At 38.0% G+C, this 22,453-nt stretch overlaps 1 protein-coding gene across 1 annotated transcript in view; it reads right to left on the bottom strand.

Moving 5' to 3' along the window:
* The window catches only part of COL25A1 (collagen type XXV alpha 1 chain), a 535,067-nt gene that overhangs the window by 208,251 nt on the left and 304,363 nt on the right, over nucleotides 1–22,453 (bottom strand). Inside the window, exon 5 of the mRNA XM_049885528.1 lies at nucleotides 12,929–12,946. Coding sequence (XP_049741485.1) covers nucleotides 12,929–12,946 — 18 coding nt within the window. The remainder of the gene's footprint in view (nucleotides 1–12,928; nucleotides 12,947–22,453) is intronic.

Below are 22,453 nucleotides of genomic sequence, written 5' to 3'. Positions count from 1 at the left end.
GTGACAGTCTGACTTGATTTGTAAACGTTCACTTGAAGCTCAATAAAAGTTAGTAAAAAAAAAAAAGAGGAAGACCCTCAATGAGATGATTGACACAGCAGCTGCAACAACGGACTCACGCCTAACAACCATCGTGAGGACCGTTTAGTTCTGTCGTAGGGTCACTATGAGTTGGAACCAACTTGACGGCACCTAACAACAACGTGTATATATATAATTACACATATACACATAGTATCATACTTAGAAAACTTACAAATAAAACTTTTAAAGTTTAAAACATTTCAAATTAATTTAACTTTACTGAAGAACAATATTTTGAACTAAAACGCCCTGCTGTCTTTCAAGAGAATTATCACTCTTACAAATGTGCACATGAATGTTTTAGATGGAGAATCCTACACATTATACAATCCTGACAATTACTGTTCATGAACTTTTTAATTTAAGACTGAATTATTTACCCTAAACCTATATAGGCATGTTTATCCACTTACATGGGCACGAAAAAATCTTCTGGCTGTCTCAGTGTGAGTGCTTATGTGAAAAGATATGCAAATGGGTGTTTATATGTATACACATTTTATTAATACTAACACAAGTGTGCCATATACTGTCCTAAGTGGTTTATTAAGTCATATATTAAGTCAAAGCAATCATCTTCATCTTACATGTGAAAAACTGAAGGAAAAACTTAACTTCCCTACAGCCATGTAACTTTTAAGCGGTAGACCAGAACTTAAGCTCAGGAATCTGGCTCCATAACCCACACCTTTAACCATAATCAATGTATTTTATGTGCTGCTTTAACAGCAGACTGCTAAAAGCTGGTATTTCAGTTGGTTAAGTCATTTCATCATCAAATTAATATAATTTTAATATAAAATCTAAATTATTAAATATACACATTTATTCAACAAAAGCTTACTGTGCATCTTCTACATGCCAACCACTATACAAGGAAACTGAGATACAAAAACGAGTAAATTCTGGCTCCTCAGTGAAATTCAGTTTGTAAGTTCAATGACAGAAACATGTACAAGGTACTGTGGAAGCACAGGGGAACCCACTGCCGTCCAGGCAATTCCAACTCATAGCAACCCTATAGGACAGAGTAGAACGGTCCCACAGAAGCAGATTGCCACATCTTTCTCCCACAGAATGGCTGGTGAGTTCAAACCTCAGACCTTTTGGTTAGCAGCCAAGTGATTAAAGCTTCCACACATGCAAATCAATGTAGGATTAATTTAATTACCCACAAAATGCTATCTATTATTCACCTTTACTTAGATAGAACTGAGAGGAATATTTGAGTGAAAATCAGCATAAAGTTCTACAATAAAAGTTCCTCCATTACTTTCATTGAGACATAATTCTATGCTAAAATTAAACTTTGAAATGATGGTATGCCAATTTCAATACAAAAATGACCACTCAAAAATAAAGGAGTATGGATTAGAGTACCCTTCAACGGGTTTTTTTTACTCCTGAAGGTATAAGCTTTTTGGAGTACTGTGGAGTCTTTCTATCATGTTGTTGTTGTTGTTAGGTTATTCCGACTCATAGTGACACTATGTGCAAGAGAATGAAACACTGCCTGGTCCTGCGCCATCCTCACAGTTGTTGCTATGCTTGAGCCCGTTGTTGCAGCCACCGTGTCAATCCATCTCGGTGAGGGTCTTCCTCTTTTCCACTGACCCTCTACTTTACCAAGCACGATGTCCTTCTCCAGGGACTCGTCCCTCCTGATAATATCCAAAATATGTCTCGCTATCCTTGCTTCTAAGGAACATTCTGGTTGTACTTCTTCCAAGACGTATTTCATATCATACTAACCAGTTAATGTAATACTAAAATATCTAAGATGTTAAAATTTTTATAATCATACACTTTATTTTGTAACCTTCATATCAAATGCAGCTAATACCAAAACTAAACCAAAACTGTTGCCGTTGAGTCGATTCCAACTCACAGGACAGAGTAAAGCTGCCCCATACAGTTTCCAAGGAGTGCCTGGTGGATTCAAACTGCCGACCTTTTGTTTAGCAGCCATAGGTCTTAACCACTACGCCACCAGGGTTTCCAAACGTAACTAAGGAGGGGTGATAATATTTTGTCAAGTCTAGCATGATTTATTCGGGATAAAGTACATTACTAGTTTAATATGACAGGTCTATTACAGCAAAGCCTACGAAAGCCAGAACCTGTGGAAGGCATAAACGTGTCAGAGAAGGAAAATCCAAATATTTTCCACTGAGAGAGGACAGAAACGTGGTAAAATTGCATCATATCAAAGGCAGAAAACTTGTGAGACCGGGAAAAACAAGGCAGTCCCCTCGAGTTCTGGCTCTTACAGTTTTCACTGTATATAGTGAGGGGCCCCAGTGGCACAGTGGTTAAAGCGTTTGGCTGCTAACCAAAACGTAGATGGCTTGAACCCATCAGCCACTCCACGGGAGAAAGATATGGCAATCTGCTTCCATAAAGATTCACAGCCTTGGAAACCCTATGGGGCAATTCTACTCTGTCCTAGAGAGTTGCTATGAGTTGGAATCAACTTAACAGCAATGGGTTTTTGCTTTTTTTTTTTTATTATAGTGAGCAAAGAAAGGCTTTCTGCACGCATGTGCACAAACACACACACACACATACGGTCTGCAGATTTCTTGGAGCATGTATGTGTCCTCCTTCTGCCCCTACATCAGACTACATGGATCTGAAAAAGACTGAACTGAAACACAAACATGAAATATGGGAATTGCTAAAGTGTTAGGTTAGAAGCAGTTTAACATATAATTAAAAACATATGGTTAGAAAGTTAAATACTGTATAAACTCCCAAAATATAATATTTTATTCAAGAATAATTCCTTACAAGGCACACACAGCTAGATTTTTGTAAATTTTAGTGAAACATTGTGAAATGGCAATGAGAATGTCAGAACAAAAGAAAAGCAAACAGGGATTTGGCAGAAAAAGGCAAAGTGGTAAAACAATTTCTCTATATCCTCCAACTGTTTTTCAAGTCCATGTGAAAAAAATACAAATAGAAGCCACACGCCTTTCTTCCCAGTTGTCTGATGGTATTTGCTTGTGGTTTTCTCTTACATTTTTTTCCCACTGAGTAATACAGTATTACAACATATACCCCACTTTAGTCCTCCAAATTCCTTAGGGAATTATGTCTCCTTTATGTTCACATGCAACTCTAAAGAGCAGTCATGAAGAGTGTTTTGAAATTCTAAAGTGTTATGCAAAAGAAATGGCCTTGAAGTGGAGCCTTACCTCTCACTTAACAAAATGGCGCCACTATTATTGCATTATTCTCTATTGAAGACACTGATGGGGTTATTTGAGGCAAAGAAAAAAACTGATGTATTTTTGTAAATAGTCCAATATGGAATTCTGACATGATTTTTTAAAACACCTGGTTTCTATAATATGTATTAAATTATTTGCTAGGGGAAGAATATTCAGGTTTAAGCACCACAGTGTTACACACCACTACCAGGAACTGCTCTCTATAACAGCCTTGACTGTTACGATTCAAAGCCAACCCTTGAACCTTAGAGATAAATTGCTGCAAAATAAAATAATACACTATAAGTAGGGTTCTGAGTTAACATTATCTGTTTATTTTTAGCAAAGATTAAATATCAGTACAAATAAGCTACTATAATGAAAGGGAAAAAAAAGGTACCTAAACACTCCAACAAATGTTATTAAGATGTGAATGGAAACCCTGGTAATGTAGTGGTTAAATGCTACGTCTGCTAACCAAAAGGTGGGCAGTTCAATCCACCAGGCACTCCCTGGAAACTCTATGGGGCAGTTCTACTCTGTCCTCTGGGGTCACTATGAGTCAGAATCGACTCGACAGCAATGGGTTTTATGGGTAAACACTCCAAATCACGAGGAAGCAAGATAATAAAATTGATAAATGTTCAGTGAAATCCAGAGCTTGGAAACCTCAGAGACTTGATTTAAAAAGGGCATCATTAATGACACCTGCTATTAGCAAGAGATTCAGGATTATGAAAAAACTGATAGTTTTTTCTCTCCTCGGCTTCTTTTTCCCTGAGCTCTTGTAGGTACCATTCGCATCTTAATAACATTTGTTGAACTTCTCCTCTTTGCAAGGAACTAAGTTATGCGTTGAGGAGGATACTAAAGATGAAGAAAGCATGGATCCTCCCCGTAAAGAACATAAAAGTTAGTAAGAAAAAGACATGTTTATAAATAAGTATAATAAATAGAAAGAGAAAAGGGGAAGAAGGAAACTAATATTTACTCAGTATCTTCCAAACACTAGATGCCATGTTAAAAGTTTTACATATACTCTCTTATTTCACTTCTCATACCATCTTTTGAGATAAGATATCAGTATGTCTGCTTTACAGACGGGGAAAATGAGACCCAGCGTGATTGAGTAACTTGTCCAAGATCACACAGCTTATAAGTGGTAGAGCCAGAAATTGAGTTGTGATCTATGTGGCTTCATTGTCTGTGCTTCCTCTATTTTAACTGTAAAGTAATATAAAAAGCTATACACAGACAGTGCTGTGGGAATTTGGATAAAGTGAGAAATTACATTCAGTTAAGGGATAGTAGGAGCCCTGGTGGTGCTGTGGTTACCAGCTCGGCTGCTAACCAAAAGGTTGGAAACCCAATGGGGCAGTTCTACTCTGTCCTATAGGGTGGCTATGAGCTGGAATCGACTTGACAGCAACAGGTTTGGATTTGGTTTTAAGGGACAGTAAAGACAGCTTGATGGAAGAAGTGGCATTGAAGTATGACGGGTGAACATATTTGGAAGTGCAGAAACACTGTGTACAGGGGCTTGGAGAGAGGCAGTTCTGGAGGAAAGATTAGACTAAGAAAGGGCAAATAAAAAAACTAGGCTTGAAGAAAAAAATTAAGTGATTTGATTTGGATTGGGCGAAGCATGGTGTCCAGGAAAAGCATTAATAGAAAATTAATGGCAGACAGGGCTAGAAAAACAGGCCAAATCAAAGGAGTTGCACATGAGGCAAGGAACTAGATTGTATTGTACTCTAAGTGGTAAAGATACTGAAAGTCAAGGTTTGGGGGTCAGAAGAATGGCAAAATCAGGAAAATTTTATTTGGCAGACATAGACAAGATGTTATTGGCTGACAGTGAAGTCAATCCCAGCTCTTGATGCTTCCACTGTCAAACCACTGTCAAAAAAATATTATTGCTGTCAAGTCAATTCTGACTTATAGCAACCCTATAGGACAGAGTAGAACTGCCCCATAGAGTTTCCAAGGAGCACCTGGTGGATTCAAATTGTCAATCTTTTGGTTAATAGCCATAGCACTTAACCACTAAACCACCAGGGTTTCCACCTCCACTGTAGACACAGGAAGAAGCTAAGTAGTCCCTTTCCCAACTTGCCTCCCTTGCAGCATATGAGTAGCCTGGTAACAGGCATGTCTTAACAGTATGCACAACAGCAATGAGGAAGCCAGAGTCAAAAGAAACACAAATCTGCAACCCAGCCAGGTGGGCAGTAAGCTAGAGGAACTTAATTATTCTGTCTACCATTAGTAAAGTCATAACTACATTCAGAGTCTCAGGCTCATAACTCTAGTATCTGGTAGCACAGAGAGGAAAGGATGGAAGTCCCTGGGTGGCGCAAACGGTTTGCACTCGACTAGTAGCTAAAAGGCTGGTGGTTCAAACCCACCCAGAGGCACCTTGGAAGACAGGTCTGGTAATTTGCCTTTACAAGGTCACAGTCTTGAAAACCCTAAAGAATACAGTTATACTCTGACACATGGGGTCGCAATGAGTTGGAATCAATTCAAGGACAACAAACAACAACAACAGAGAGGAAAGGAAAAGGTGGACCTGGGAAGACGAGAATAATGTAGAAAATGAATATAAGCACAGGGATCCAGATAATGATTGCGTTACCAAAATAGGGATGTCTGGATCTGGGCAGAAACTCAACTCTCAGAACTGAGGCATGATACCAGGACCACATAGAGCAAATGTATTGATCCCAGTCACCTACAGATTGAACAAAGGTCTCCTTCCCCTTGTCACTGAGTTGGTTGCAACTCATAGTGACCCTAACGACAGAGAAGAGCTGCCTCGTAGGGTTTCCAGGGCTATAGTCTTTATGGAAGCAGACTGCCACATCCTCCTCCTGTGGAGTGGCTGATGGGTTCGAAGCGCCAATCTTTTGGTTAGCAGCCAAGTGCTTAACCACTGTGCAACCAGGCTCTTAAGTTCTCCTTAAAATGCCTCATATTTAAGGTCCAGATTGTTGCCGGGGGTGATGCAGATCTGCAGATGTGTGACCGAACTTGCTTTAAAAAAAAAAAAAAAAAACTATCCCAAGAACAGTCTCTGCTTTATTTGCGTGGTTTCACAGACATAGCATTATGCTTTGTATATGTTGTTAGCTTCCGTTGAGTTGGCCTTGAATTCATAGCGACTCTATATGCACAATGGAAGAAACTCTGCACATTCCTGGGCCAACCCCATGATCAGTTGTGGATTGAACCACTATGACCCAAAGGGTTTTCACTGGCTGATTTTCAGAAGTAGACCACTAGGCCTTTCTCCTTAGTCTGTCTTAGTCTAGAAGCTCTGCTCAAACCTGTTCAGCATCGCAGCAACACGCTAAGCCTCCAATGACAAACAGGTGGTAGTTGCACATGAGGTGCACTGGCTGAGAATCAAACCTAGGTCTCCTGCAGGGGAGGTGAGAATTCTGCCAATGAACTACCAAAACCCTCCATCCCTTATACACACTTTAAATGAATCTACATTAGATGGAATCATATGAAACTGCCTTGTACACACCCACCAAATCAAACTCACTGCTGCAGAGTCAATTCTGACTCATCACAACCCTATAGGACAGAGTAAAACTGCCCCATACAGTTTCCAAGGCTGTAAATATTTATGGAAGGAGATCGCTACATCTTCCTCCTGTGGAGCAGCTGGTAGATTCAAACCACCAACCTTCTGGTTAGCAGCCAAGCGCTTTAACCACTGTGACACCAGAGCTCCTTGCCTTGTACATGTTGTTGATAGGTGTTATCGAGTCAGTTCTGACTCATAGTGACCCTATGTACAACAGAATAAAACACTGCCTGGTCCTACCTTGGAAGACCTTGGGAGATCACAGGGTTTCCAAGGAGTAGGTGATGGATTCAAGTTGCTGACCTTTTGGTAAGCAGCGGAACTCTTAACCACTGTTCCACCAGGGCTCCCCCAGTAGGGGCTAAATAAATACTTGTTGAGTGACTGAATTAGATTATGTCAATATGAAATTAATGAATAAATATCAAGATGACTTTCATTTCAGGGGACTAATTTCACCCCACCACCCAAACAATTCTCATTACCTTTAGTTTGAAATACTAATGCGCTTGTCTCTTTTTTTCCTAATAAAAAAAACTTTATTTCTGACCTACTTACACTGTTGCCACTTGTTATTTTTCCTCTTCTTACCTAACCATTATTTCCAAGCCTTGCTGACATTATTCTCTGTACCCCATTCTTCTCCTCTCCAAGCATTTGATTTTCAGTGGATCACAGTAACATCCTCTCCGTTCATTTCCCTGCCCTCTTTTCCATTTTAACCACAGCTGCTAGAATTTTCTTTTCTTCCTCCTAATTCCCTTTCACCATCTCATTTTCCTTGTTAAGAACCATTTTCTCACCCATTTAGGTAAGTGCAAACACTCACCTGTTTTCCCTAAGGTCTAGTTTCTTTTTCAATCTCATACTCTCACTGTGAGAGAGCTTACTGCCATTAAGCTTTCCAGCAATCAAAGCTAAATCCATCCAATCTGTCTTCAATTTTAGGAAGACGATCAGAAGTCCCTGAATATTAGATACTTTCCCTTATTACCATGAGTCTGCAAAGTAAAACCTTATTAATCAGGAATCCCTTAATAAAGAACATGAAATACTCAAGTTTTTCACTCTCCAAAGAAGAGCTTTATACTATATAATACTGTGAATAAGATGATGTAAGAATGTTCAACCTGTGCAAGAAATAACTGCTTAACATAAACATGTGCATATGAATCAAAAGTTCCTAATTATATTTTTGTCCAAATCTTTGAATAAACATTAGAGATGTACAATTTAGCAATCTTTGTTTGAAAGCTAGTTGTTTGGAACCCTGATTGTATCTTCCAATAGGAAGATTAATATAAATATGCTTTATTTTCCCAGCCCAATCCACAAAAGCTTGTTATTCCTAATATACCTAAAAAATAATTCTTGTTGTTCACTAGAAGCCAATCATTATTGTTAATACTGTTCTAATAGAAAATCCACTAAGAGTTGAAATATGAGAATTTAGGAAAGTCTCTCTCACCAATGCCATCCAGGCTGAGGGAGTGTGGAGAGATTTTCAGTGGATCAGTGGAGTAGATGGGCTAGTGAAGAGCCTCTGGGTGAAGTGGCCATGACTCAGGGAGGAGGTGGGAAACCTGGTGCTCGAGGACTGGGTAAGGAAAATTTGGAGAAAGCTTATCTAGGTGATAAACTCTTTCTTCCTCTTCCCCTCTTGAGGAGGTGGGGAGGGAAGAATAAAAACAAAGTTTTACGCTCATGCCCTTCCTTTTCCCCACAGCTCTGTGCTAAGGAGACCAAAAGAGGGCTGAGGACAAAAACCATCAGCAGGGAAGAAATGGCGGCAAGTTAGTTATTTTGAGCCTTGGATAAATAACAGACACAAGTTATGAAGGAATTTTAGCTCAGAAATCTTATAAGTTTGGGGAAGTTGAAAAAGTTCACATTTTAAGAAATAACTGGATATCTGCTTTAAGCAAAATAATAAACAGAAAATAAAGAAAAAGATATACTCCAAATTACACGCCAATTTGACTAAGCCCTTTCAAACCCTTTACAAATTCATAAAAATAACCTACTTTGTTGTTTAAATGTACATTGCTTATTTGTTCGCTGTATGTACCTCATAAGGTCTGCATTAAAGAGATTTAATGTATGGTTTATATAAATTTATTCAAGGAGAAATGGACTCATGGGAAGGTGTTAATGTAGATAGAATTGTATAAATTCAATAACCCTGCTGCACATATTGATAATCACATCTACTGCATAGGACATTTCTAAGTGTTTATACTGTAGATAGATACAATTTGTTCATAGAGTTATAAATCTATTTAAAGTCCTCTTTTTGCAAAACAAATTTCTCAAAAGCAGATTAAGGGCTGTGAAAGTAACAGATTACAATGTTGTTGTTAATTGTTGTCAGTTGCCATCAAGTTTGATCTGACTCAGGAAGATCTTAAGTTTAATAGAATAAAATGTTGCCCAGTCCTGAGCCATCTTCATGATCATTGGTATGTTTGTGTCCATTGTGGTGACTACCATGCCAATCCATTTCATTGATGGTTTCCCTCATTTTCCTTTACCTTCCACTTTTACTAAACATAATGTCCTTTCCCAGTGATTGGTTTTTCTTGATGACATGTCCAATCTAAGTGAGCCAAAGTCTTGCCATCTGCACTTCTAAGGAGCATTCTGGTTGCGTTTCTTCTATGACTGACTTGTTCATTCTTCTCAAAGTCCGTAGTATATTCTTCTCCAACAACACAATTGTAATGCCTCATTTCTTCCCTCTTCTTTTTTCACTGTCCAGCTTTCACATGTATATGAGGTGACTGAAAAGATCAGGCAAACCTTAGTCACCAAATTGATAGCTTTTCTTCTTAAAACTCTGAAGAAGTCATTTTGCAACAAATTTGCCCAATGCAATTTGTGGTTTGATTTCCTGACTGCTGCTTTCATGGACATTGATTGCTGATCCAAGTAGAATGAAATCCTTGACAACTTTAACACATGTTGAATGTGAAGTCGTAAACATTACAATAGGTACTGGGGAAAATGAAATATATAAATGGACAGAATTTGTAAATTCATCTCTAATTTGTAAAAATCTCAAAGTAATGTTAATGATCACCAAGTACTAGATGAAAAAAATCATTAAAAATAGTTTAATTTATAATTTTAAAATAGAAGTTTCTTTGGAAAAAATTACGAGAATAAAGTTGTCATAAGAGGTGGGTCATACATTTTGGGGGGAAAACTGGGAAACCCTGGTGGCATAGTGGTTAAGTGCTACAGCTACTAACCAAGAAGTCCTCAGTTCAAATCCGCCAGGTGCTCCTTGGAAACTTTATTGGGCAGTTCTACTCTGTCCTATAGGGTCGCTATGAGTCAGAATAGACTTGATGGCAGTGGGTTTGGTTTTTGGTTTTGGTTAGCAAAACTAATTTTTATGCCAAGGAAAGTATTTCTTGGCTTCAAATTTCCCTTCACAGCTATCCTTCCTGAATTCATTACTTTCCTTTTGCCAAGATTAGGAAGACATTTTGAACTAAATGATCACATGATCTGAGTGTCCACTGAAGGCAAAATGGTAGCCAAAATGAAGAAAAACAAGAGTGAGTCACCATTTGAATATGCCAGTCTCTTCCGCCTTGCAAATTTCCAAAATTTTTCAGGTATGGGTAGTTGGGTAGGCTTTATTTTTCTGAATAGCCATAGTAAAAATCAAACTTGATGTGAAGATATTCTGAAGAACCATGAAATACTTTTGAATCTTACCCTAATAACCCATAATACTCCTGGTTCTTTCCGTCCTTGGCTTCATGTGCTGCTTTATTATCTTTCTTCTGCTCATGAACTGTGGCTGTATACCCAAGATTTATTATCTTGTACTCTTCTTTTTATAGTTACTCTCTTTAGCATCTCATTAACTAATATGCCTTATGTCCAATTTTCCAAGTCTTTATATCCATATGCAAATTTTCTACTCTTCATTTTGTCTATAGGACTTGGATGTTGTAGCAGACGTAGGTGCCCTGCTCATGTCACCTTCACCCTCCCACCCCCTAAAAAAACTGCTAGAATACAGATCCCCTCGGTCCCCGTGGCTTCCTGCATTTTTCTAGCTGTTGGTCATGTACTAGACTTCTGCCTGGGGCAGACCAGAAGTGCCAGGGAACTAACACCCAGGCACAACTCTCAACAATGAAAGGAAGGGAAGTTAATGGATAAACTCATCAGCCTTGCCCATCAGTGAGATGATTCTGAGCTATGTTCTACAGTCTCTCACAGGTTCCCCAGCACGACTGAGCAGCAGTAACCTGCTCATTAATGCATCCATTTCTGGTTTTCCTGCTGTCACTGTCATTTCCCCACTCCCTCACAAACTTCCTGGGATCATCTCCAAAATACACTATTTATACCCAAATCCTTATCTTAAGATCTTCTTCAGGGGGCAGAAGAACCAAACTAAAACAGAAATCCTATTAAAACTTAAAATATGTTAAAGAACAAAATCTCACAAAACCAACACTCCAACTTCTTTTATTACCTGCTAGCTCACCTTCTCTCGAAAGCCGGGTACTACCAAGGAATGAGTGTTTTAGAGACAGACTTGACCTCTGTTCCCTGTTCTACAGTGTCACCCCAGGTGAGCCAATTCTCTGATCCCATTTTCTGCTTTCATTTGTATATTATGAGGATAATAATACCTCCCAGGGCTTTTACTTTGTTTTCATCCCATTATAATGCAGCAGTTTCAAATTTAGGGAACATATAATTTTCTCTTATGGGGATTTCCCCTCCCCAATAATAACTCTGAGCCAGCTTGGAATACAAGAGTGAAAACCACAAATAATGAGAATGTCCTCTGGTATCAACATCAATTGACTAAAGGTCAAATTTTTTCTCATGAGCTTAGTGTGAAGAGGACTATTCCACTGAAGTGTGTGGGTTTTTTTTGTTGTTGTTTGCTTGATTTAGTAATCATCCTCTTATACAGAATTCATAAAGACTGTAAATAGATTTTTGGTCTAGTCTGAAAATTTGCGTACAATAGACAATTAATTCATGATACTTACTGATAAAGACACCCTAAAAAATGTTTTATTTACAAAGCAGTCTAGGACAAAAATGGGACACCGTACATCAAGGAGAAAGAAATGTCAGGGAAGCACGATGAAAAATTATGTTACTTGCAGCTGTTTATGGTGTCAAAAGTAAATAATAATTTTATTTCCTTCTCTATAGCTTCCCCCAGACTACAATTAGTATTGATATTGAGTTTGCTGTTTGTTATTTTTTACTAATTCTTCATTTCTGGGGGCCCTGGTGGTGCAGCGGTTCAGTGTTGTTTGCCTGCTAATCAAAAGGTCAACTATTCAAATCCACCAGCTGCTCCTTGGAAACCCTATGGAGCAGTTCTATTCTGTCCTATAGGGTCACTATGAGTCAGAATCAACTCAATGGCAATGGGTTTGGTATTTTTGGTCTTCATTTTTGACAACTTCTTTCTCATGTTGTACTTTCATCTTTATACACATTCCTCCTTCTCCTAAAATTTACTCTTTTTCTTCCATATGACTTTCTATTGATGGCATTCACATTTAATTAATCAGCAGTTGGCTTATACAGAACATGTAGAACAAACGCAATATCTGTCTATAATGAATCCAAAGTAGCCAGCAGAACCGCAGTCTAAATGATCAGAGTCTGCATGGATTCATGACAACATTATTAGTACATGATTAATCAGTACCTAATGCAAACCAGCTCGTACTGACATTGATGAAGTCATTCTATCTTACATTAAAGTTCTGTGGCCCCATTTCAGATCAGTTAAGAGTTTTGCTTTCCATGACAGTGTGTTGTTAAACTTACCATCTGGCCCAGCAGTTGATGTGGTTCACTCAACCCTGAAGAGGCCCCCAGGCTTTACCCCTGGGAAATATTTGGTCTACTGTGTGGTGTCATGATTACCAGTTTATAGCTTTTTTATATCCTTTGAAGAGAATTGCAGAAAAACTTCCACATTGGGGAATCCTATGTTGGAATTAATTCGGTAGAAAAGAGCTAGCTCACTTACCTGAGGACCAGGCTGTCCCTAAAATTGAAAAAAAAAAAAAAATTACAAAATTGTTTTTTTTTAAGTAAATATTTTCACTACCAAAACTTTTAAACCAGTTCTGAAAATCTTTACAAAATATTTCTAAAAATGATAATATTTAACTATTTGACAAACTTCAGTCTGTGGTTTTTAAAAAAATCATCACGTCATTATTTTTACTTTATGCTATTTGCTTAAAATTATGGTCTATTATATGTGACACCAAAATGACTCAAGGGTTTCAGCATACTCCTGAATTTAACTGAAGAAAAAGAAAGCAAAAGGAGTACTCAATTTAAAAGAAGAATCTGCTAGCACAGTCTAAATTTTAAACTGCAAATTTAAAAATGATACAAAGATAAGAAAAAAGAGTCAGAGATATTTCAGTCTCAGAACTCACGGTCTTTGAATTTCTCATTGCTTCAATAATATTTTAAATTAAATTAAAAAAAAAATCTTTTACTCTGCTTAATTCAACCCAAGGGTATTAAAAAGGATACGAGAGGTCTTTGGCTCGATTAAGTGCATCATAACTTCTCACACAGTCAATAGATTACATAACCTCTGGCCAATCTAATTCATTTTGTCGCAATTGTGGTTTAAGCTGATAAAAATTTCAAAGCAGCATAATTGTAAATGCTTCTAGTTAATGAAAAATCACCTGTGAATAAAAGTATTGCCTACACATCACCCTCTTAAAATCTCCAGTTGCATTTTGTGTCAGATGAGATTAAAGAGTAAGTTTACACTGAGTTAGGGAACCTTGAAAAGAAAGAAATAATATATAGTCTCAAGGTATCAGTTGTATGTCAGAGGGTAAATACAGAACAACACAGAGCTAATACAACCCCCAGAGAAGCCCCAGGGACTCTCACGTCACTCCTCTTCAGGCTTGGAATCTCTCTAGGAACTTGTTCTCTAACTTACTGGGGACAGAGCGGATGATTTGTAAGAACTTTGACTGAAAATGTGGTCGTCTAGCTTTTATCGGAAAAAAGCCCCAGTGGAACAACGGTTAAGTGCTCGACAGCTAACTGAAAGGTTGGTAGTTTAAATCCACCCAGCGGCACTGTGGGAGAAAGGCCTGGTGATCTTCTTCCATAAAGATTCCAGCAAAGAAAACCCTGTGGGGCAGTTCTACTTTGTCACACGGGGTCATTTTTATCGAGCAAAACCAGGAAAGGGGGCTAAACCTAGTTACTGCAGCTATTACTCCACTCCTGTACTCTTCAGTGGTGTAGAGGGAGAAAGAGAGTAACATTAAATCCTCACAGAGTAAAAGATACTTCTGGATATGTTATTTCATTACCCTTATAAGTGCCCTGCCTTTTACAAATGGAGAAACTGAGGATTAAAGAAATAAGTGAAGGATCACACAGTCTGCCTGAAGGTGGAAAAGGCAGGATTTAAACCCAAATCTGATTCCAAAGCTAAGGCATTTTCCACCAAGTCATTTCGCCGTTCATTCTTGAAGTTTAATCCAACAGCTATATGCAGATGTATTCAGATCACCAACGGTGCAGCAGCACTCTTCAAATGAGAAGATGCTCTAAACTTCCCCACCACTCCTGAGCTGCTAATGGTCGTCTCTGCTTCTAATGCACAGTGAGGATCAGCAGGCACTTCAGCCTGTTAACTGATACATGTACAGAAACCAAGTCAGCAAACCTGCTTGAGCATGTGGCTGTTGGGTGCCATGGCATCGATTCTGACTCATAGTTCTGACTCATAGCGACCCCGTGTGACAGAGCAGAATCGTCCCATAGGGTTTCCTAGGCTGTAATCTTGACAGAAGCAGATTACCAGGTCTTTTCTCCCATGGAACAGTGGTGAGTTTGAATCGCTGACCTTTCAGTTAGTAGCCAAGTGCTAAACTATTGTGCCACTCGGGCTCCTTTGCACCGTCAGCTGCCAAATCAGTGCCAAATATGGAGGACCTGAAAAAGGCAGGGCTCTCAGTCTTCATGTAAACTATGGATCTTTGTAGATCCTGTACTGGACAGTTACAGCACGTGCATTCACTCCCTTGCTCTCTTACTCTTTCGATGTTTAGAGCTAACTCAAAGATAAGAACGTACAACCTTTATAGAGCCTCAGAATACATCACACCTCTCGCATGTATGATGTGAAACTTAAAATGTAGGATTCTCTAAAATCTGAAAGACTTTCTTCAAAAGAATATATTTAGCGTAGTTTCTGAGATTTTCTGATTCCTATGGTTGTTCTGGAGCCCTGGTGGCATACTGGTTAGGAGCTTGGCTGCAAACCAAAAGGTGGGCAGTTCGAATCTACCAGGTACTCCTTGAAACTCTATAGGGCAGTTCCACTCTGTCCTATAGGGTTGCTATGAGCCGGAATTGTATCGACAGCAATGGGTTTGGTTTTGGTTTGTGGTTGTTATAAGGAGCCCTGGTGGTGCAGTGGTTAAGTGCTTGGCTGCTAACCAAAAGATCAGTGGTTAGAACCCACCAACCACTGTGTGGGAGAAAGATGTGGCAGTCTGCTTCTGTAACGATTACAGCCCTGGAAACCCTATGGGATAGTTCTACTCTATCCTATAGGGTAGCTATGTGTCAGAACTGACTTGACAGCAACGGGAAGGTTGTTTCACAAATGTTACACTTTTCCCATACAACATTGAAAGAAGGCATTTCTGCCATTCCACTGAACAAATGATTTAAAGAAAATGGGGGCAAACATTTATAAGTTGTTACATACACATATACACTGCATTATAAATACTATGTTAATGATAGCAAGAATAAAAAGTAAATGACATAGGCACTGGAAATATATATAACACCACAGAACTCAGATTACTGTAATACATGTCTGGTATTAATTTCAGGTGTATATGGTGTGTATATGTATGTGTGTGCATGTGTGCGTAGGGTGGGGAAGCGAGAAATAAGGATAGAAATGGGTTGGTATGGAGGCTTTCCTGAGAAATGATGTATACAACATTACAAATTTGTTCACTCTGCCCTAAAACATGGATTACACGATACAAGCCTTTCAAATCTTACGCAAGATACTAAGCCTCGCTACACCAACCTCTCTCGCTCAATATGATTTAAGAAACTATTCACTAGAAGCCACCGAAAATACCTGTAAGAAAAGACTCTGGCAGCTAGCATCTTGTAGCCATCATAATTAAGCCTTCTGGCCAAATGGGGGAAGTGATAAGGGTTTTTGCTGCGTGGTGGTATCGGCAGCTAAGTGGGAGTGCGTAGTGTGGAAGGCAGGCAGGTTACAGACTAAGAGTGGAGAGTATCCCAGAATCCCCCTCGCGGATGAGGGGACTGGTAAACAAGGACTTAGTTACAAAAGAATTACCAAAAGAAATATCTTAGAATTTCCTTATGTTGGGTCTGAGTAGTTCATTGTGAAATACATGTTTTTTCATTCATTGGTGGATATTTTTCTAGTCTATTCTAATTTATAAGTGGCGAACACTATCAATTGTGAAAGTTAACTTTTTTGTTGTTGTTTTCTAAAATATACCCCAATATGTAGTTATAAATTATAATTAAAGCATACAAAACACACTTCTGTTGATTCTTTTAAATGAAATTCCTGAGAAGTCCCTTCTTTTTCCAATCAAATTGCTAAAATATTTCTATAAATAAAAACCTAAATCTAGTATAAGCAAGAGCCACGCCAAAGGAAACAGTTAAATCACAGAAATACTCATGTTCAGAATACATATGCAAAGGTGGAGAATAGTGTGATTTACTGTATTTAAAAAAAAAAAAAACCCAAGCTCCTTGCCGTCAAGTCGATTCTGACTTATAGTGCCCCTACAGGATAGAGTAGAACTGCCCCTTAGGATTTCCAAGGAGCTGCTGGTGGATTTGAACTGCCGACCTTTTGGTTAGCAGCCGAGCTCTTAACCACTGCACCACCAGGGCTCCGATTTACTGTATGTCAACAGCTAAATGCAATACCCTCAGGGCAGCTTTGGCACCAGTGTGAAGGAAAAGAAAGAGCAGGAGGAGCCGACTTAAAAGCGATAATCAGAACAGTATGGTGGAAAACAATCAGCCAGTAGCTGATGCTTGACAAGGAAGTCTTCAAAGCAAGTTAAAAGTTTTGTGAGGCAAGTAAACCACAATGGAAAGCGATAAATGAGACAGCGTATCTCTGGAGTATGTATGTATCATTACTTTAGGCAATTAAAGCACCATATCGACCATTCTTTGTTAAGCTGTTATCACAATTATGGTTTCCAGAAAGTCCTAATGCTCTTCTCTGAATCTACATTTAGACTTCTGACTGAGGCAATTAGTTTCACTACATGATACTGTTTTATGGATGGGAAATCTGTGTCCTTCCTTTTCAGACGAAGCAAATACTGTGGTTTTTTTTTTTTTTTCCTATTAATGCACACACAGATACCCAAGTGAAAAATGTGTAGTTTTAAAGTGCAGTCTTACTTTGAAATTTTAATTATAATGATAGACACAGATATCTTTACTGTGATAAGTTTTAAATAAAACTTTAATTTACAAAAACCTACAGAATGCTAGCATTATTCATGCAGCTTTAAAAGGCACTGCCTCTACTTCAAGGAAATTAGAAAGAAATTGCCTCAACAACTCAGAAATTCATTATTAAGAAACCCAAGCTTGACTACACTTTACTTCAGTGCACTTAGATTCAGATTTATTTCATTCTCTTGAACTGAAAGAAAATACTTCAAAATAATAATTTTTATGTTTTGCATTTTGGAACCCTTGCTACATAAAACCTTATGAAACACATTTGAACACTGTCCCACTCGCTTGCTTTGCACACATCACTGGGGTAGGGCATCATGTTCGGTGAAGTAGAGGGCCTGTGAGTGTGAGGGAGATCCTCGCTCGGTGAGATGGCCACAATGATGGACTTAAACATGGTGACAATCTTGAGGATGATGTAGAGCTGGACGACATTTCATTCTGTCGTACATACAGTCACCAGGAGTCAGAGTCAACTTGACAGCATCCGCCCATCCATCCATCCAACCATCTATTGTTTAAAATGATCATTTAAAGATGATTACTATAACTTCATTGTCCCTTGAAAATTATCAAGTCCACACACTCAGATGTCATATTTATTTTTCTTTTCAGGTGAAAACAGTACCTACAGTAGGCAGCCAGAATAATGCCTAAAAACTACATCAAAGGAACTGTGAGTGGCAACAGGATTCCTGGTGGCAGGAGGTCTTGAAGACCAATACCCTGTTGCCACTGAGTTGATTCCAACTCATAGCGGCTCTGCAGGACAGATAAGAACCGCCCCGTAGGGTTTCCAAAGAGCAGCTGGTTGATTCAAGCTGCCAGCCTTTTGATTAATAGCCAAGCTCTTAACCACTGCGCCACCAGGGCTATAGAACCATCTCCTGGCTCCTGATTACATCATCTCAGTGGGACCCTTAATCTTTCCAGAGTAACAGTTTAACCTAGAATCTGGGCCAACAAGTGGAACAGATGCTCTATACTTACAGCACCAGGAAGAAGGAATCTTGCCTGCTCTCACTACACTGTGAATTTGTCCACATTTTACTCTTCAATATCTATCCCAGCATCCAAGCTAGAATGTGCTTCAACAATTGCAGAATTATAGAAGACAAATTACAATGATATTTTTAAAGAACCACTATAAAGAGTACTGTGCTTATGATATAGAGCTGGTTTCAAAATGCAGGTGCTCAATGTAATATTCTAGAAAGGGTTCTCTTAGCTTCTGTTAACTGCAGAATAAACATATCAATGTCCAAAAGAAAGTCTCCACCTCAGTGAAACCCTGAGATAATAAAAATGGAACAAAGGCAAGCAAAAACTGCAGAGGCTTCAGAGGAAGAAATAGGTAACTATCAATACTCATGTGCCACAGAACGAAAACCATGAGCTTTCTATCTTGAAGAAAATCACTCCCTAGTTTGATTAAGCTTCCATATCTAATATGGGAATATTATGTAAAATAACTTGGTAAATCATAAAATGCTATACAAATACAGCATGATGATTTAAAGTAGGCTGTATATCCAATACCAACAATTCATTCAACCAATTCAAATTTAGATAGAATGTGTCTCCTAATTTTAAAAACAAATTAACATGCAAATGATACGCTACAGAGAAATGCAATTGAAGAAATAAAGCATTATGGCTTCTGTGTATTAATTAAAAAATGGCTTTGCTGGATCCCATAAACAATCCTGCGGTGTCTGTAAGCTGCTCACGCTTCCAACCACTCTTACACGCTTGACTGAAAAAAATATTATTCATAACTTATATTACCTCTTGTGTTACCCGATAGATATTAATAATTCTTATCTTAGCTGCAGCCATATATTAGATAAGAATCTTTCAATTTAAGATTTTCTGTTGAAAAATATTTAATCCTCAGTGGTCTTAACTCTAGGAAGGAAAAGTCATATTCTTTATCACAAGAAAATAAATAGCTATAGTCACAAACCTAATGAATACTCTTTTTTAGTTAGAGAGAGAGACAGAGTGGAACAGAGAGAAAACAAAAAAACCCAAACCCACTGCCGTCGAGTCAATGCCAACTCATAGCGACCCTGCAGGACAGAGTAGAACTGCCCCATAGAGTTTCCAAGGAGCGCCTGGCGGATTCAAACTGCCGACCTCTTTCTTGGCTAGCAGCCGTAGCAATTAACCACCACGCCACCAAGGTTTCCAGAGAGAGAGAAGAAAGAGAAAACATACACATGAGAAGGAGCATGGAGATGGTTTTGTTGGGTTAAATGTAAAGAAAATACAAATTTATGAAAAACCTGGAAGATTTCTTCCATGATATTTGCCTCTCATGAATATTTCCTCTTATATTTAAACAGGTTAGTGAATCTTTCCCACATTAATTAAAAATCAAAATTATATTTTCTAAAGCAACGCCATATTTATCTTTGATCCTTTTTGATTAATTGTTCATATGTGGACTTTAACAAAAATAAAGATTTTTTTCTGTGTGAATTTGTGTCATTTAAATTTTCACATATGGAACATAAGATAGAAAGTCTTATTTGTGCATTAATTTATATCATTAAAAGTTATTGAATGCCTAATATTCCACTGAGGTTAATTCAAATTTTGCTGTTATAAATAATGCTTACATATTTTTACATAACTCTGCATCCCTGATTATTCCCTATGACAAACACTAAAAATATAGTGTTATTCCAGTTACAAGCTTTATATACTTTTACATGTATTTATTTAGATCATAGAATGTAAAATACAGATTATGCATTTTCTAGCATATGAATTTATGTGTGATCATACAAATTTATTCAGATATTTGTAAACCTATTTATTTAACCATATAAAAAGAGAGAGAAAGAAAAAAGGATAGTAAGAAATATAAAAGAAAACCATAATAACATTATCTGTGGATGCTAGAATCATGGGTAATTATATCTATCTTTATAGTTTTCCATATTTCTCAAAATTTTACTAGTCCTATGTCTTGATTACAAAAATATATTATCACATGATACCTAATTAAATGCAGAAAACTTTTAAATGGAACCTTAATTTATTAAACTTCTGCCATACTAAATTCATTCACTCAAAGATCTAGGTCAGTGATTTTGAATTCTAGCTTTCAAGTTTCTCCCAGTTCAGGGTGTTTTTAATTACTTGAAGGAATGCTGCAAAGTTCTTAAAATATATCCTCCAAATTGAATAAGTAAGGCTTTAAATTTACTTTTTCCGTATGTCTCACACGACTTTTAGGAGTAAGCTAGGAATATGGTAAGGAACAGGGGAGTTCAAACACGGATGACATACTCTATATAGACTGGGGATCCCTGCTAGGCACAGGGTTTGCTATGACCTTAGCTGTTGTGTAAAGACAAAATATTTGAGTTGGAATTTAGCAGTGGAATCAATTAAAGCACAAGGAATCATTTAAAGAACTTATGCTTTTGCCTATAAATGTGTATCAAACTTCTAAAACATAATACTTATCCAAGCCTTTACACCAACTGGCATAGAATCAGGACTGGCTACCAAGGTGTAAATTAATGATCAGTTTTACAGACACATTTTTAATAGAATACCACAAACATATAGAATACGTGTGAGGAGAGACACCTGCTCAGCTTCTACAGCTTTAAAAACACATCTTTTAAAGAATGCAAAGGCAATTTTTACTGCCTTACCAATTTTATTATATTACATGTTGCTGTTGTTGTTGTTAGGTGCCATCTCATAGCAACTCTATGTATCACTGAACAAAACACTGCCTGGTCCTGCGCCATCCTTACAATCATCATTATGCCTGAGCCCATTGTTACAGCCACTGTGTCAATCCACCTTGTTGAGGATCTTCCTCTTCTCCAACGATCCTGTACTTCACCAAGCACGATGTCCTTCTCCAGGGACTGTTCCCTCCTGACAACATGTCTAAAGTATGTAAGACGCAGTCTCGCCATCCTTGCGTCTAAGGGGCATTCTGGCTGTACTTCTTCCAAGACAGATTTGTTCATTCTTTTGACAGTCCATGGTGTATTCCATATTCTTCGCCAACACCACAATTCAAAGGCATCAATTCTTCCTCAGACTTTCTTATTCATTGAGGTGTAATCCATACCGAAGGCTGTGGTCTTTGACCTTCATAAGTGCTTCAAGTCCTTCTTCACTTTCAGCAAGCAAGGTTGTGTCATCTGCATAACACAGGTTGTTAATGAGTCTTCCTCCAATCCTGACACCTGTTCTTCTTCATATAGTCCAGCTTCTCGGATTATTTGCTCAGCATACATATCGAATAAATTATATTACATATATTGAATAATTTCATTTCTGCCATTTTTTTTTAAACAACTCTAAAATTGTGCCATTTTGATTACTCCAGATGAATACTGGAAGCCAATTTATAAACATCTCTCAGCCTATTAAATTTATATATGTGACCAATGCCAATTTTTTAAATATTCTACAAAAGACAGACTTAGTGTTCTCTGCAGCTGTCCTAGATGTTTTGTGTAAATAAATGCATAGTAGCAGATTTCTATCACTTCGAGAATCAAATAATTCATAATACATGAGTCTCATAATGCTTATCACTCCAGTGAGGCAGAACCCTAAAAATGAAGACCTATTTTAAAATTGCAGATGAAAGGCTTTGCAAGCTGACAAGCTTATGTGCTTTAGGGACTCAGATGTTTGGGGGTACATCATAACAGCTACCACTTACTGACTACTACAAGGCACCGAGCACTTTACAAATGACATCTTTCCTCCTCCTAATAACCCTGCAAATAAAGGGCCATTTCCACCATTTTTGTAGTTAAAACAAGTTTCAGCATGATCATGTAATGTGCCTAGAGTCACACAGCTTCTAAAAGAAGAAGCTGGAATACGAATATGAGTTCATCTAACTTGACTCTTCTGTGTTCTCACTTGCATCATGCTGGTGGCTAAAGCCACCAGTTCGGATGAGACTGCTCAGGGAAAGAACATAGCAATGACTCTTAACCCTCTTGAGAAATGG

Source organism: Elephas maximus, chromosome 5, assembly GCF_024166365.1.
Source record: "Elephas maximus indicus isolate mEleMax1 chromosome 5, mEleMax1 primary haplotype, whole genome shotgun sequence".
Classification (NCBI taxonomy): domain Eukaryota; kingdom Metazoa; phylum Chordata; class Mammalia; order Proboscidea; family Elephantidae; genus Elephas; species Elephas maximus.
Note: the sequence above shows the minus strand (reverse complement) of the source record. Positions and strands in the feature narration are given on the sequence as shown.